At 38.9% G+C, this 17,861-nt stretch overlaps 1 protein-coding gene across 6 annotated transcripts in view; it reads left to right on the forward strand.

Moving 5' to 3' along the window:
• ARHGAP17 (Rho GTPase activating protein 17) overlaps positions 1–17,861 on the forward strand; it is a 129,036-nt gene that overhangs the window by 71,558 nt on the left and 39,617 nt on the right. For all 6 annotated transcript variants that reach the window (XR_002326287.2, XR_002326286.2, XM_020995433.2 and 3 more), the window contains exons 3-5: positions 9,884–9,988; positions 12,664–12,737; positions 17,645–17,756. Coding sequence is in view for 4 of the 6 variants with exons in the window: in XM_020995433.2 (XP_020851092.1) it covers positions 9,884–9,988; positions 12,664–12,737; positions 17,645–17,756 (291 nt within the window). In the remaining 2 variants the exon portion in view is untranslated. The remainder of the gene's footprint in view (positions 1–9,883; positions 9,989–12,663; positions 12,738–17,644; positions 17,757–17,861) is intronic.

Here is a 17,861-nt window from a genome sequence, read left to right on the forward strand (position 1 = left end):
TGTGATGATGATAGCGTTCAGAGGAGACACATACATCATCACTCCATATTAGAACGTAAGCAGTTTTGTCCATGTTTAGTCCCTTGTGGTTATTTTTTCTGTTTACATTTTACTTTTCTCTTGATTGCTGTGTTTGCACTTCATAGTTTATATGTGACTGTTCTTTTTTAAATATATATATATATATATAAATTTATTTATTTTTAGTTTTCAACATTTAATTCCACAAGGTTTTGAATTCCATATTTTCACCCCATCTTGCCCCTCCCCCCACCCCAAGATGGCATGCATTCTGAATACCCCTTCCCCTAGTCTGCCCTCCCTTCTATTTCCCCCCCCTTCTCTTATCCCCTTCCTCTTCTATTTTCTTGTAGGGTGGGATAGATTTCTGTACCTCATTTACTGTATTTCTTATTTCCCAGTTGTATCTGGAAACACTTTTTTTTAAACATGTGTTTTTAAAACTTTGGGTTCCAAGTTTTCTCCCTTCCTCCCTCCCCACCCACCCTCATTGAAAAGGCAAGCAACTCAATATAGGTTATACATGTGCAGTTATGCAAAACACTTCCATAGTAGACATGTTGTGAAAAGCTAACTCTATTTCCTTTAATCCTATCCTGCCCCCCCATTTATTCTATTCTTTGACCCTGTCCCTCCTCAGAAGAATTTCCTTCTGATTACCCCCTTTCCCAGTCTGCCCTTCTCTCTATCATCCCCCTGCTGTCTTGTCCTCTTCCTCCCCTATTTTCCTGTAGGGTAAGACAGATTTCCATACCCAATTGAGTGTGTATGTTATTCCCTCCTTAAGCCAAATCCTATGAGAATAAGATTCCCTCATTTCCTCTCACCTTCCCCTGTTTCCCCTCCACTGTAAGAACCTTTTCTTGTCTGTTTTGTGCAAGATAATGTACCCCATTCTACCTCTCCCTTTCTCCTCCTAGTATAATCCCCTCTCACCCCTTAATTTTATTCTCCAGATATCACCCCTTCATCTTCAACTCACCCTGCTCGCTCTCTCTCTCTCTCTCTCTCTCTCTCTCTCTCTCTCTCTCTCTCTCTCACTCTCCATATAATTTTCCCCTCCTGCTACCCTAATACTGACAAAAGTCTCATGAGTTATAAATATCATCTTTCCATGAAGGAATGTAAACAGTTCAGCCTTAATAAGTCTCTTATGATTTCTCTTTCCTGTTTACCTCTTCATGTTCCACTTGAGTCTTGTATTTGAAAGTCAAATTTTCTATTCAGCTCTGGTCTTTTCATCAAGAATGCTTGAAAGTCCTCTATTTCACTGAATGACCATTTTTTCCCCTGAAGGATTATACTCAGTTTTGCTGGGTAGGTGATTCTTGGTTGTAATCCTATCTCCTTTGCCCTCCGGAATATTATGTTCCATGCCCTCTGGTCCGTTAATGTAGAAGGTGCTAAATCTTGTGTTATCCTGATTGTGTTTCCACCATACTTGAATTGTTTCTTTCTGGCTGCTTGCAATATTTTCTCCTTGACCTGGGAACTCTGGAATTTGGCTACAATATTCCTAGGAGTTTTCCTTTGGGGATCTCTTTCAGGGGAGATCGGGATTCTTTCAATTTCTATTTTGCCCTCTGGTTCTAAAATATCAGGGCAGTTTTCCTTGATAATTTCTTGAAAGATGATGTCTAGGCTCTTTTTTTGATCATGGCTTTCAGATAGTCCAATAATTTTTAAATTCTCTCTCCTGGATCTATTTTCCAGGTCAGTTGTTTTTCCAATGAGATATTTCACATTGTTTTCTAATTTTTCATTCTTTTGGATTTGTTCTACTGTGTCTGATTTCTCATAAAGTCACTTTCTTCCAATTGCTCTATTCTAATTTTTAAGGAAGTATTTTCTTCAGTAGTCTTTTCCATTTGTCCAATTTTTCTTTTTAGGACATTCTTCTCCTCATTGGCTTTTTGGACCTCTTTTGCCATTTGGGTTAGGCTATTTTTTAAGGTGTTATTTTTTCAGTATTTTTTGGGTCTCCTTTAGCAAGCTGTTGACTTGTTTTTCATGATTTTCTTGTATCACTTTCATTTCTCTTCCCAGTTTTTGCTCTACTTCTCTTACTTGCTTCTCAAAATCCCTTTTGAGCTCTTCCAAGGCCTGGGACGGATTCATATTTTTCTTGGAGTCTTTGGATGTGGGAGCTTTGACTTTGTTGTCTTCTTCTGGTTGTATGTTTTGATCTTCTTTGTCACCAAAGTAAGATAATATAGTCTGACTCTTTTTCCGAGGTTTGCTTATGATCCCAGCCAACTACTTGAGTTTTAAACTCTTTGTTAAGGTAAAAGTCTGCTTCCAGTGTGGAGAATGTACTGTTCCAAGCTTCAGGGGTTTGTATAGCTGTTTTCAGAGATACTTCTAGGGATCTGTAAATTTTCAGTTCTTCCAAGGTGGTATGATAAGAGTCGAGGTGTTTACTCTTTTCCTGGCCTGAGCTCTGGCAGTCTTTCTGTCTTGGAACTGTGAGGAAGGTTTCCTCTCCACAGCCACTACAAGCTCCACTGCGCCAGCGCCCTTCTTCACCCCAGGACCGCCACCCAGAACTGTGACCCAGATCCAAGCACAGGCAAAGCAAGAGATTCCTGCCTCAGCACTGGCAAAGAGATCCCTGCAGTCCCCCCTCTGATCAGTCACTTGATTCCCCCTCAGTCTGTGGACCGGAAGCTCATGACACAGCCACTGCCTCGGCACCCTCACTCTGTGCTCTACACTCTGGAACTGGCTCTGACCTAGCTCTTCTCTCACCGCAAAAACAGACTTTTCCCACTGACCTTCTAAATTGTCTTTGGAGTTCGTGGATTGAGGAGTCTGGAAGCCGCCACAGCTGCCTGTGATTCAGTCCCCTGAGGCCTGCTCCAGGTTCGCTGCGGCCTGCGTGCCCGCACCAAACTGTGCTCCTCTACCTGCCTGGCAAGATACGCCTTTCCGATCAACCATCCAGGCCGTCTTGGGCTGGAAATTTGTTTTACTCTGTCTTTTTGTGGGTTCTGCTGCTTTAGAATTTGTTTATAGCCATTTTTTTGTGGGTACTTGGAGGTGTTTGGGGGAGTGCTCAAGCAAGTCACTGCTTTCACGCTGCCATCTTGGCTCCGCCTCCTGTGACTGTTCTTTTCATCAGTAAAGCTTGGAAGTCCTTTATTTCATTTAAAAGCCCATTTTCCCCCTGTATGATTATATTTAATTTTTTTCTGGGCAAGTTATTATGGCTGTCAAAAAAGCAGGAGAAAACAGTATACAGGAGGGGGTCATCAATATTGGTCAGGACAAATGAGGACTGAAAGAAGACTATTACATTTGCCATTTAGGAGTTTGCTATCTCAAATGGAACACTTTCAGTTGAGTGATTGGTTCACAAACTGTAATGGAAGAAGTTGAGAGGAAGTGAGAAGAGAAGAAGTGGAAGCAGTTAGCAGCAGATGACTTGTCTGAGATACCAGCTATATCACCTGTTCTGCCACCCTGGCTGCCCCTGTGGTGTGGGAGTTGGGGAGGTCTCAGGCGGAAAAAAAAAATGTTTTTTGCAGGCTCTTGTCTATAGGAACAATTTTATTTTAAGATATATTACAAAAACCATGGGCCCATGTGAGGTGTACTGATTTATTGATGAGGATTTAGAATAATTAGTTTACAACATTCACCTTTTCATTAGAAGCATTGTGATTTAAAACACTGAATTGTACAGAGCTAAAATGGCTGTGTAAGTCTGGAATACATACCGTGGTAGTCCACTCAACCATTTGCATTGTTACAATTCCATGTAGCTTGTGCAGTCACTGGCAGGTTAAAAAAGTGAATCTCTTCTTCTCCCCATCTTCCCAGTTATTGACAACACTGTTCATCAGATATTCAAGAAATACAGTTTATACAGGGCTGGCTCACTTCCTTCCTACTCTGCCTGGTGCTGGCTCACCTTACTCCTGCTCTGCCCACAGTCCCTCAACTCATCAAAAATAGCCATAGCTTCATTTTCAGAAAAAGTTTTCAATATCATTTGATAGCTGATACCTGAAAGTTAGAATACTTTAAACAGTCCACTGCCTTCATAATTTTCATGCCTATTACAAGGGATGTCCTCCAAAGTTCAAGGCGCAATGTAGGGGCCTCATTTGCCTGAATCTAAAGGTATTGATTACCACCTGTCACCTATGAGTTATTGTCCTTAGCCTCTAATTCTTCTAAATGTATCATATCCTTCTCCCTGTCCTTTCTTCTGCTGTGATTAAGGTTCCTATCCCTGAGTAGAACTCTGTCCCTCCCTCCTTTTCTTCCTCTCATCCCTTCCATTAACCTCATAACTCTTTGCCTGTCACTTTAATACCACGTCCCTCTGCGTTACTGGCAGCTTATCCCGAATAACTCAGAGATCTGATTTGAGGACAGAAGTTATGGCCATGTTTATAGCCAATAACCTCTGTAGCAAATGCCATTCTGTTTCCTAGGATATATCCACCCACCCCCCCAAAAAAAGGGACCCTAATGACATAGCCATTAAGTATCACAAGTAGGATTTGAACTGTAGTCTTCTAACTCTTAAGTCCAACACTCTATCCATTAGGCTATACTAGCTTCTCTGACAAAAATCTCTCATCTCCATCTTTTTTATTTTTCCCGTGTTACCACTCATCTCTCATCTCCATCCTTTTTATTTTTCCCGTGTTACCACTATTACAGTATTCTCCTGGTTGAACTTTAGCTTCTAGTTTTTCTTAACTCCAGTCAATCCTTTACTCCACTGCTCGATTAATCCTCTTATAATCTTCACTAGTTGACTGCTGACTATCAGTCAATAAGCATTTATTAAGTGCCTACAAGGATTGAGTACCTGCTCAGATCTGGGGTACAAAGAATGACATAATTCTTGCTCTCGTGGAGTTTATGTTTTAATAACAGACGCCTTAGCCAGATGTTTAACTCCTTGTACAATCAGCCCTACAATTAAAGTGTTATTTCATATTGCTCCCCGCCACTGAACTCTGCCCTGCAGTCAGACTGGATTGTTCTCTGTTCCCTGCTATATATTCTGCACTTTCTGTACTTTGTTCACATCCTGCATACCTGTATATATTTGTATATGTCATGGCTCCCTTTTAGGTTATAGGGTCCTTGAGAGCAAGGATGGCTTCCATTCATGACCCAAAGATTTGTATGTGTAGTGGGTACGTAAAAGTGTTTGTGGAATTGGATATCTACATTGAATAGCAGCAGAAGCGTAAATGCAGGCATTACCTTACCAGCTACCCACATGCTCCTTCCTCCCTAAATTTGTTGTTGTTGAGCACACTGTGCTCCAAGCATTTTGTGCTTCAGTCATTTCAGTTGTGTCCAACTCTTCTGGCCCTATTTGGGGTTCTCTTGGCAGAGATACCGGAGTGGTTTGCCTTGTCCTTCCCCAGCTCATTTTATAGATGAGGAAACTGTGGGAAACAGAGTTAAGTGATTTGTGTAGGGTCACTTAGCTAGTACATATCTGAGGCCAGATTTGAACTTAGGAAGACAAGTCTTGCTGACTTTGGGACAGGGGCTCTATCTACTGTGCCACCTAGCTGCCTCTAAGCATTTACTTATAAATTAGAATGGCATAACCTTCTAAGCCTCATAGCTTTGAAGATGTAGTCCCCTTCAGTGCTGCTATGCCTGAGGCTGTTTCTTGTCAGCTGTTAGCCTTTGTATTCAGTCAGCTGTGAAGTTCATCCGCACATTTAAATGCCTTACTTCAAGGGTTACCTTTTTTTTTTTAACTTCCCACCACAGTATTCTTTATGATGAGGAACTGTGCCATGTACACCTAAAGTTGGCAACATTACAAAAGTTTCCCTCCATCAAGAGCAGCCATTTTTGTTGAGTGCTTTGCACGTTCAAGGTCTGATATGTTTTTTGTAATAGACAAGTTTTATCTATTTTGCAAATATTTTACTTTAGGTATTACATATGCTAGATTAATAAAATTTATATTAAACAAACAGGTTTAGTTTTTGTTTTTTTAATCTACAGTAATATAACATAATAAATTTTGTAGCATACCTATTAAAATTCATCACATCCCTCTGAGAACCATTGGCCTGCTATGCAGAAAGCACTTTTCATAAAAGTATCCACATAATTCAGTAGTAGGTGCTTAATGATGAAAAATTGTTTCCTATTTCTAAAAACTGGATGTTTCATAAATATGCCTGTATAATTTTTTTTATTATTTTATCAAATCACTAGAAAATAAATTCACCTTCTCTATATATAGTTTTTCTTAGAGATAATCAAGTTGAACCTGCTGATTTTACAAATGAAGCAGAGAGAAAGAAATTGACTTGCCCACAGCCACAGAGTTATTTGGGGTTTGCCATATAGGATAGTGGAAGAATCCTGTACTTGGAGTCTGAGCAAAGTGAGTGCTGTCCTGTCCACATTTGGCCGTTGGTATTGCATTTAATTTGAGTTTTACTGAAGTCCTTGTTTTTTAAAAAAAAATTTATTTTTTGTTATGTCATTTTCAAAAATAGCCTTCTCTTCTTCTCTTTCCAAAAACCATCCTTTGTAATAAAGAATAAAAAATGAAATCAGTGAACTAGCATTTAACACACAGTAATAACTAGAAAAACAATCCTCACCTTTAAGGAATATACATTTTAATGGGTCAACAATATGTAAATACTTAGGTACATACAAGATGTATACAGCATAAAGGTATTCTCAGAGAGAAGGTACTGATGAGGGGATGGGGAGAAAATCCAGGAAAAGCTTTCCCCAGAAGGTGGACATTGAGCTAATAAGGCTTTGAAGGAAGCCAGTGGAATGAACTTGGAGAGGTGAGAATGCAGAGCTTTTCAGGCCTGCTGGGTAGACAGCCCATGCAAAATCATAGACTTGGGACCTAGAGTGTTATGCTCAAGGAACTACAAATAGGTCGGTATTGCTAGATGATAGAGGTTGTGGAAGTGAGGGGTTAAGCTATGAAAAGCTTGGAAAGATAGGAAAGGGCTAGATTATGAAGAGCTTTAAATGTCAGCCACCTAGAGGATTTTATATTTGGGCCTCTATTTTCGCTTCTTCACTGTCAGTGTTTATTGATTTTTTTGTGTGTGTGAATGCCTGTTGTTATTGGGAACCAATAGCATCAAATAGAAACAAATGGTTAATAACAAAGACATGATTTGTACATATTTTTGTGGGAATCACTGTAATAATTTATCATTGTATGTCATATTATTCCATGGTACCAAATGGATACTTTTAGTCACTGCTTTGTGTGTGTCCATAGTCTTGTCAGTATACTTCAGTTTCCTCATCTCTAAAATGAGAGCTTGGACTAGATTATGTCTTCAGTCCCTTCTACCCTTAACATTGCAGAAGAAGAAGAAGAACAAGCATTTATTAAGCATCTACTATATACCATGCACTGTGCTCTGTAAATGTTATCTCATTCTAAGACTGAGCTCTGACCTTCTATATTATGAGGCTCCTCCTACATCTTCACCTTCTGTGATGCGTGCTCTGCGCTTTAATATTCTTTGATCTGTGAGACCATGAAGACACATCCACAATTGGAGACCAAAAGGCAAGGCAGCTCTTGTAGAAAACATAGTCAGGCTCTTCAAGTGTGAAATGCACCTTTTTTTGGTGTGTCTGACAAAGTTAACCATTTTTTAAAAAAATGCCTGGAAACCAGTCAGTTTATACCCCATGACAATTCTCAAAGATGGAAAATCAAATGACATAAAATGTTGCCTTTGGAGGGCTGGAAAGCTAAATTGTTTTGCTTTGGGGAAGTTGATTCTGTTGTAACTGAGCCAATAATTTGTATTGGTTCTCTTTGTGTAAAAAGCTTATTGCTGTGGGTTTGAGGAGAACCGGCAGTGATAATCTTACTGATTAGTATTCAAAAAATGAATGTAAATTTGCCTGCTTGGTAGGAGCTCTAGTAAATGGGCAGGGGCTGCAAAGATAAAATTCTGGTGTGTTAGGGATCCGTTGACAAAGAGGCACCAAATCATCTCATTATGTTTATAGAGGGAAATTTTTTTGTTTTTTTTTTTATTTTGGGACCTTTTTTCGAAATAGAAAGTCATTCCCAAGGGCTTCCTCTTGGTTTTGATGAGTCATCAAAATGTAGATTCACTGCATTCCTTCTCTGAATAGAGGCTCTCATTGACATAAACAGTCTTCTCCCAACACCAGTGTTTAGAGCATGGGATCTTCATACACAGCTCTTCCAACTTGGAGACCTCATTCATTCCACAAATATTTGCAAGGACCCCTCCTAGGATCTAGTAAGTGAAATTTTACATATATATATATATATATATATAAAGATATATAGATACAGATATAAGTAAAACTTGGCAAGCCTTAGAACACTATAAATTCAACTATTTTTACTATTCTATGAGAGTTGGTTTTGTTTTGTTTTGTTTTTTAACCATTGACTTTCTTATATGTGCTGACTGGCTTTAGAAGTATACTAAGAACAAAACAAAACCAAAAAAAGGCATAAGTTGTATAATTTTAAAAATTATAAATAAAATAATTATAAAATTATAAAAATTATATTAAAAATACAGCCCAGTCTCTAGAAAGTTAAAAAAAAACCTTATGCCATTTCCATTTTTCTTCTTAAGATGTGTAATTACATTGAGAGGTGACAAGGAGAAACTATTAATAACCCTAGCGTTACTGACCAGCAATATCTACTAAACAGTCAACAGGACTATCGAATCTGAGACTTATAGAATCTTAAAGGGGGAGCTTAGAACTTGAAATGTAGGGGAGGATGAACCACTGGATCTGGAGAACAGGGTCCAAGGATCCACCCTACCCCTTATTAGGTGTGTGACCATGGCTGAGCCATATATCATCTTCCTCAGTACCATTTTCCTCGCCTGTAAAATACCACTGTCATTATAGTTGTTTTGCCTGTTTCCCAGAGCTGTTGTGTTCAGTATAAAATATAAAGTGCCAGGCAAGTGATAGTTGATGCTCTTGTCCCAGAATGCATGATTCTTTGCACAGAACAGGTTCTTAATAAATATTTAGACTGAATTGATCATAGGTGACAGATGGCGCACCTACTCAGGACTGAGTTTGGGGCAGGGATTGGATTCATTAACCAGTCTCGGAGGTGTCTTCACATTCTGTGTTAAATGAGGTCTTTCTCTAACATTATGGGTAGGAGAGAGGCTGCATACAGAGGGGATGGAGAACCAGCCTTCAAGCCAGAAAAGCCTAGGTGCAAGTTTTGCCCTTGACACTTACTGGCTGCGTGACTGTGGGAAAATCACTTATCCTCTCAGTGCTCTTAGCAACACTCTGAGATTGTATAGAAGTTTGATAAAGGGAGTTTCTTCACTTCTTAGTGCTCCACACCAATGAAATTACAGGTTTAGTGCCCTATCCCTATTAGTAGGTATTAGTAGAAATATAAATAAAAATTTTAAATGGAAATACCTGTTTAAGTTGAAGAAGACAAGCAGACTAGAATGGCAATAATTTACAAGTATTTATCCAAATTAATCTTGCATTTACTTAGCTACCTAACATGTTTTATTTCCTTTAGAATATAAACTCCTTGAGATTGGGACTGGAGTTTGTTTTGGGGTTTTGTTTTGGTTTGGTTTTTGTCTTGGGAGTGCCCTAGCCTAACATAATGCTGTGTATTTAGTGGCCTTAATGTTTGGAGTGAATGGAATTCAGTTTCTGCCTATTCAATTTAACTGTGTCAAGGGATCACTTAATCAGAGAGAAGATGCTTTCCCCACAAAACTCTGATAGCATTAGTTTTTACTGTGCTAACACAGACTTAATAAACATATCACGGAAAAAAAGGGACTCATTGAGACTGAAAAAAAATTTTTTTTCCCTCCTTTGTTAGATTGAGAGACGGCTCGACACAGTGCGGTCAGTGTGCCATCATTCTCACAAGCGCCTCTTAGCATGTTTCCAAGGCCAGTTTGGCACAGATGTGGATAAACGACATGTAAGTATTTGACCTTTTGGAGCTCTGGCTTTCTCTTTCCTCTTGATCAGGTACCTTGCCCCCAAGTCATTACAGCTCTAGAATAGAATGGGTGGAGCTACCCCACATGTTGCTGTTTCTAGCCAGTAGGAAGCTTGGGACATGACTCTTTACCAGCAGTAACATTCCTTTGCTGACAGCGCTGTTGTGTCCTGAACCCCACTCACTTGCATTGTTTCCTTCCTCGTCAGTGATAGGTGTTTTGAAAGACTGGGTTAGACAGAAAAGAATGGACTTATTCAGTTCAGAACACCCTGGAGTTCCCACACGACACCAGCTGAACACAGAGGTTGCTTTCATTCTCTTGCGCTATAATCCATCTGTCAGTTCTACCCCTTACTTTTATAAGTTCTTATATTATACATGAACGTTGAATCTTATGAGCCTAATTATTAATTAAGCTGATAGGTTAATATGGCTAGCATATAGAGTTTATGAAATCAGGCTGGAAATAGACATTGGAACCGACTTGTGAAAGACCTTAAATACCAGATAAAGAAATTGATATTTTATCCTCTGAGCAATAGGGAGCCACTGAGAAATTCTGAGATGATAAGTAGCATGGTCAGACTTGTGCATTAGGGAGCTTCATTTGGCAGCTATCTGAAAGGTGGATTAAAGAAGACAAAGGCTGGATGGAGGCAAAGAGATGAGTGAAGAGTTTGTTAGAGCAGTACAAGTTGGAGGTGAAGAGAGTAGAAAACTGGGGTACTTTCAGTGGGAATGGGAAGGAGAATGTGAATTTAAGAGAAATCTTGGAGGTAGGCAGGACCACTTGAGTGAGGAGGGCTGGACAGGGAGAAGAGTCAGTGGATTACTAGACTTCAAGCCTGGGTGACTGGGAGACTGGATCGTAAGATTTTCTTCCTGATTGTACAAGTGGTGGGAGCCTAGAATAGTCAGAGATGGCTACCTAGAATAGGTTCGACTTGAGGAAGGGCTTTGAAGAATGGCTAGGCTTTAGGTGAGTAGGGAACTTCAACTATTACACTTACTAAATTGGTATGTGATTATTTAAAAAAAAATTTCTTCATTTAGCATGTAAGCCCTTTTAGAGATTTTTTAATTTGAGGTCTTTGTACTTGTTGATTTAATATTTTGATGAATGGATCTCAATATAATTGATTTCCTTTGTAATCCTATGTATTTTGTGCATTTGAAGACATTATTCCGAGAACAGGACCATAGGCTTCACCATCTTCCCAAAGGGGTCCATGACACAAAAAAAGGTTCATGACACACAAAAATAAGCCTGTATTCTAAATTCATTTCAACTCATTCAGCAAACTTATATTAAGCAGTTATTTTATGCCATGTATTGTGCTAGAAGATTAAATAAGTTATCCTTCCTGTGACAGCTTACAATTTAGTACTGGATAGAGTACAAAATAGAATATGGTGAATGAATAAGAGGAATACCAAGTACTGTGAAATCAGGTGAGCAGAAGGTCACTTTCACTTCTGGTAGGTAGGGCAGAATTTATGAAGATAGGGGCATTTGGACTATACTTTGAAAGGTATCGACACTTTTTGCCAGGGGCAAGTCTCTTTAACCTCTCTGAGTCTCATTACCTCTTGGGAACTAATAATATTTGTGCTGCATACCTGTTGTTTTTGAGTGTTTGTTTTGAGAAGATTCTTTCTAAATCTTAAAGACTAGAAATGGAATTTATTAATATTGATCATATTAATACTCTTATTACTAATAAGTAGTGGTAATAATAGTAAGAGATGGATAAAACGTTTGAGATTCCTAATCAAAAGCCTATCTTTGCATTGATCACCTACCAGATAGAGAGACTTAGAAAATCATCTGAAAACCAAGTATTCTTATTCAAAATCATTGGCTTTGCTTATGGGGTCAGGAGACCTGGGTTCCAGCCCCATCTCTTTCTTTCTTTCTTTCTTTCTTTCTTTCTTTCTTTCTTTCTTTCTTTCTTTCTTTCTTTCTTTCTTTCTTTCTTTCTTTCTTTCTTGGTCACACAGCTAGTGTCAAATGTCTTGTCTGAGACTGGATTTGAACTCAGGCCCTCCTGACTCTAGGGCCAGTGCTCTATCCACTGTGCCACCTAGCTGCCCCCCAGTCCCATCTCTTAATGCTTATTATTAGCCCTTAGACCTTGTACAGTTAATTTCTTTTCTCTGAGGCTCAGTTTCTTCTGTGAAATGTGAGGATTGAACTATATGGTCTCTAGAATCTTAACCCTAGACTTCCTGTAGCTCTAACACTGTGTGCTTTATTCTAGTGGCTTTTCCAGCTCCAGTTTTCTAAGTGCTGAGGTTTCACTTAGCCCTAAAATTCTTTGATGTGGAATCTCTTTAAGTATGAGAGTATATGAAGAGTAGAGAAAAGATCAGCTACAGCTTAGTGAAAATGCTTTCTGAACCTCTCTTTACGTGGTTGGCAGATCGTGGATGTGGAACTCTGCATATAATGTTGACTTGCTGTATTGATTAGTTTTACTGAAATTCTTTTTTTTTCATTCTTTGTCTCTCTGTGTGGGGAAGTGAGGGAGCATAATATTTGGAAGTGAAAGTGATGTAAAAAACAAAACATCAGTTAATTAAAAAAAAAAACCCAAAACCAAACTGGTGCTGAATAATAATGAAGCAAAAATATGCCTTCTGCTTTACAGAAAAAACTCCCTTTGACTGCCCTTGCTCAGAATATGCAGGAAGCATCTACCCAGCTTGAAGAGTCTCTTTTGGGGTAAGCACTAATATGATTCTAAAAAATGTGGTTCCATAAAGGAAACAGAGCTGAACGTGAACTGCAACTGTCTGTGCAAATAGAAGAGCGTGTTGGCATGATTATGTGGCTGTTGTAAGACAAAAGGTATGATTCTCTAGTCTGGGGAATGAGTTGAGCAGCAGGGACAAGAGGAGGTGGCTTCATGCTGTGGGATAGGGTCATAGTAGAGAAAGCTGGCAGGAAGGGCAGCCAGCCCAGGACAATGGCTCACCTGAGAGCACTCTTGGAAAGATCGCGAGCCTGGAGTGCTGTGTCACTGTGTGCAAGTCACTTAACCTCTCTGAGCTTCACTTTATCTGTAAAAGGAGAGTTACGATGTTTACCTCACAAGGGGTATTGTTGTAAGAAAAAATCATAAATGTGAGCTGTAATTCCTGCTGAACTATGAGGGAAAGCTGCCCAGAGCACATGAGGGGTTCCTTTACCTCCACTGGGGGTATATTGAAGGGGGAACAGTTTTAACAAATGTAAGTGATCTTATGTCCACAGTTGGCAAAACATTAAAACCATCATTTCTAACAATGTATATTGCTGTTGAGGCCTCTTCTTCAAAGGGAGCTTCCTGCCAAACTCTTCCCTCCTCTGCCCTGCTCTTGACTGCTCTAACTGCCCTGCTCGTTGGCTTGATTTTGGTGGGTGTTATACTCAACTGGTGGTTTGAAATGTGCTGGAGATTTGTTACCTTGAAAAGAAGTTTTCAGTGCTGTGGTTTCATAACACCTTTGTAGTGGGCCTCTATTTAACTAGATCAGGGAGTGTTGGAGCATTCTCAAAACAAAATGACTTTTAATCCACTGCATCTGAAAAACAGATATCTGCTGCCTAAACTTTTTCCTGTAGGATAGAGGTAGAAGTTGGGAGGGGTAAAAGAAAGACTCAGTGACAGGCTCTTGCTATCCTGAAAGGTTAAGAATCATCAGGCAGCAGAAGAGGGCTACGTTCCTCCAGCCGGAATGTTTTCATCCCTTTATCTGCATGCATGCAATAGAGGGATATCATCAGCATGGTTTTGCATCATCCATCAGTTTAGTTCAGGTTTAAAATGCCGAGTTATACCCCTGCTACAAGAACGTGATTTGAGCTCAGTTTTTACAATGCTCACCTGTCCTCATGTGCCACTTGTCATCCATTTGCCCTTAAAGTTCTTCGTATTTGGTTTCTAAGTTCAGCTTCCTTGGATTGTCTCGTTGAGATCATGTCACTCTTAAGACCCCCTGTATCACCAGCTTGACTGATGTCCATGTCTTTGAACTTTGGAAACTCTGTCCAATATCTTCAGCCTGTAATAAAGGTCTCATTGAGAAGTCTGTACTTCCTTCAGTTACCTCATGGCCAATATGTCTGTTTTCCCTATCATCCTCAGTCCATTTTTCCTGAAACTTCTTTGATGTCCCTTGCACAAGATGCTCCATCTCTTGACTCTGGCCGTTTTCATTGGCTGTCCTCCATGCCTGGAACTCTCTCTGCTCATCACCACCTCCTAATTTCCCTGGATTCCTTTGAGTCTCAGCCAAAGTCCCATCTTCTCTAACAAGCTTTTCCCAGTTGTCTTAATGCCTAGTGCCTTCTCTCTGTTGATTATCTCCAATTTATCCTGTTTATACATAGTTATATACATGTTATCTTCCCCATTAGACTATAAACTCCTTAAGAGCAGTCTTTTTTTTTTTATTCCCGGAACTTAAGCACAGTGCCTGGCATATATAATACCAATTTATTTTTCCTTTCTCATTCCTGTTTTTACTCTTTTATTTTTAAATATAATTTTATTTTATTTTTAGGCAGTTGGGGTTAGATGACTTGCCCAGGGTCCCACAGCTAGTAAGTTTACTCTCCTATAGGGGTATTTCCTAGCTGCCTCTGTTCATCAGCTATTTCTTCTGCAGTAGCTTCCTCATCATTCTCAGTCTGAGTGGGATTATACTTCTTTATACCATTTGCTTCCTGGACAAACAATATACATCTGCATTTTCAAAGCTACTCAGCAAGGAGACTGTGTGACGTTTGAAAGTTTTGATGCAGTTAGCCCAGTATTGACCACAAGTGATAATCTGGAGAGCCTCACTATGTAGAGAGAGTCACTTTTCCAAAGGCATGCCCATGACAGTGGTGAACACCTTTGGCAAATGTTTGTTTTCCCAGTCATTGAAAAAAGTTACTCCCTTGCTTCTCTCATGAAATCTTGTTTGATCATCAGATGCATGGCAGACACCTTGCTGAAGGAGAATCTTTAAGGTGTCATTTTGCTGTGTGTATGTATATATTTATTTATATACACATATATGTATATGCAGGTTTTTGCATTGTAAATCAAGCTAGTATTTACCAGGCACTGTAACTAAACACTAGGGATGACAAAAAGGCCAAAGCAATAAATATATAGGTCTTTATTCTCTACACCTCTTAGTCAGTTGTATAACTGTGAAGATATGAGCTACTAAAGAAAGTAGATTGCAAAAGCCAGCCTCATTATATTTTCGTCAAATATAGCCTCAATATATACATATGTCATTACCATAAATATTTTTGTAGAGTTTAAAAAGTTGGCATATAGGTTGGTAATTATTGATTTCTGTAATGTCTTTTTTGGTCGTTGTTTTAATACTGTCCATGATTTTTTTTTATTTTTTTAGAGTAACCTCTTTGAAGTATCTTGAACGTAGATTCTTGCCTTTAACATTTTGTTGCCTTCAGCACAGTATCTCCTGTTTCCTCACAAGAACCATTCATTGTCACAAGGAAAAATGTCACCAAAACAAAAAAAAAAGCAAAACCACCTGTATGAAATATTCAATAACTGTAGCTACCCAAGAGGAAGTGAAGGTCCAACTGTTTTTCTCAGCCTCATTTTCTTGTATGATTTCTGCTTCCTTATATATATTAAAGCGATTGCACCAGTCCAAATGTGGCAGTTTCACTGCTGTCTGTCATGAGAATTGTTCATTCTAGAGAATGTGGTCATTCTGTTCAGTTTCACTTCTCTTTGTTGTTCTTTCCAGTTTCATTTATCAATACTTTTGGGATGACCTAGTTTATTAGTTGGGTCTCACACCAAGTCATCTGCAAGTTCTTTCTCACTCCCACTGCTTTTCATTTTTTTGAGAAATGGTATTACGTATAATTTTCTGTCATCATCCTTTGTAATGTTTTGCTGATGAGCTTGTACCTAATTTGGTGTTGCTCTTGACCCCTGTATTTTTTTTGTTTAACAAGGAGATTATGTTTACTGGCTGAGGTGGTTTGGGTTTATTTTTTTAACTTCCTCATTGGGGGCTTGTTTTACTTTAAGTTAAGCTTCTCTAAGAAATGTTAGGAATGAGTCAGAATCTACTTTTGTCCATTTTCAGGGTCAGCAGCTTATTTTGGTTAGGTTTGAGCTGTTATAATTGCATTCGATGTCTTATCTTCTTTCTTTTAATTTGATGTTAATTTAGACCTTTGCTCGAAGCGTACCAACAATCTGATGCAGATATCATTATATAACACATTACTTCCCATATATTAAGATATAAATACCATTTAAAATATTTAGCATTTACCATGTCTGATCTTCCAGCTATCTTCTCAAAGAAATTGTGTGTGTGCGCGTGTGTGTAAAGTACAGCTTTTGATTCTCTGTAAGTCTCTGATCTCATTTCTTGATCCTGAACCATACTTTCCAGGTTTTTTTATTTATTTGTTTATTTTTGGTATTTTCTGTGTGCCCACATTTTCATGGAAGTCACTGCATATCATGGTACATGTTGAACCCTGGATTTAGAAGATCTTGTTAAGTTCTTCATACAATTGAGAGGCAGCATGTTTATAAGAGAATGCAAAGTGAATTTGGAGTCAGAAGACCTGTGGTTAAATCCCAGCTCTGGCATATGATCTGTATGACCTTGGACAAGTGATATCCCCTTCTAGTCTTCATTTCCCTGAGATGTGAAATGAGGGGTTTGGACTGGATGACCTTTGAAAGTTTCTTTCAGTTTCACCCCTATGAACCTATGCGGTCTCCTTCATCCTATTTGATAAATGTTGATGTGTCAATCTGCAGCTGAGTTCCAAGTGTTCTCTTAGCCAGTATATATCCTGAGTGCTGTAAGGCAAGCTGAACAAAGATCCTGTGAAGGTAGAGTTTTTTGTTGCTCTTAGGCACACCATGAAACAGGTTCTGTTAGACTCTTCGTTTCTCTGAAGGGAAGCAGTGAGCCATCCTTCCTCTTAACTGCAACTCCTCATGTGTCTTGGTTTTATATCTAGCCAGAATATTCATATGGGTTCAGTTCTTCAGCTTTTGCAGCAGAAGAAAAAGAGAGCAATCTGAAACCTTGGCCACTGAAGGCCATTGCATTTTTATCTATTTCATGGGTAACCAGAGTCAAAGAATATATGAGCTCGTGCCATGCTGACGTAGCTTTCAAGAACTCAGCACCATGCCCCTCTGCACCATAATGAAATTTTGGAGCAGGGTTTTACAGAGGATAGAATTCTGAAAATCTTTTAAAAAATTTGGTTGGTTTTGTTTTTGCAATATCTCCCTCCCCTTCCTGCCCAGCAGGTAGTCCTTTGTAACAAAGAATAAAACAGAAAGAGGGGACAGGGAGCAGTTTCACAAAATTAACCAATACATCAGCTTAATCTGATAGTATATGTAGTGTTCCATACCCATAGTCACCCACTTCTGAAGAGAAAAAAAGGTATATTTTCTGTTGTTTGGAAACAGATTTGGTCAAACTATTTTTGTTCTTTTCATTTACATTGCAGTCTTTGTATTTCATTTATACAGAGCCTGTTGTTAACAGTGATATTCACTGTGTAATTTATTAGTAGCACTTAGTTTCTTAATGGCTTTTGTTTATTTGAGGGTTTTGCTTTTAAAGGAAAATGCTGGAATCTTGTGGAGAGGCACAGAATCTCTTGGCTCAAGAACTTTCTCAACATGAAGTTTTTGTTGAAAAAGAGATCATGGAACCACTGACTAATATCGCAGAGGTAAGTTATTTTGTATTATGGTAACAAAGAAATAAAGTTTATTGATGAAGCAAGTTTTATTTTTTTGAGAGGGGGAAAGGCTAATGGACTTCAGCATGAATGAAA

Source organism: Phascolarctos cinereus, unplaced genomic scaffold (assembly GCF_003287225.1).
Source record: "Phascolarctos cinereus isolate Bilbo 61053 unplaced genomic scaffold, phaCin_HiC Scaffold_4;HRSCAF=312, whole genome shotgun sequence".
In the NCBI taxonomy this organism is placed as follows: domain Eukaryota; kingdom Metazoa; phylum Chordata; class Mammalia; order Diprotodontia; family Phascolarctidae; genus Phascolarctos; species Phascolarctos cinereus.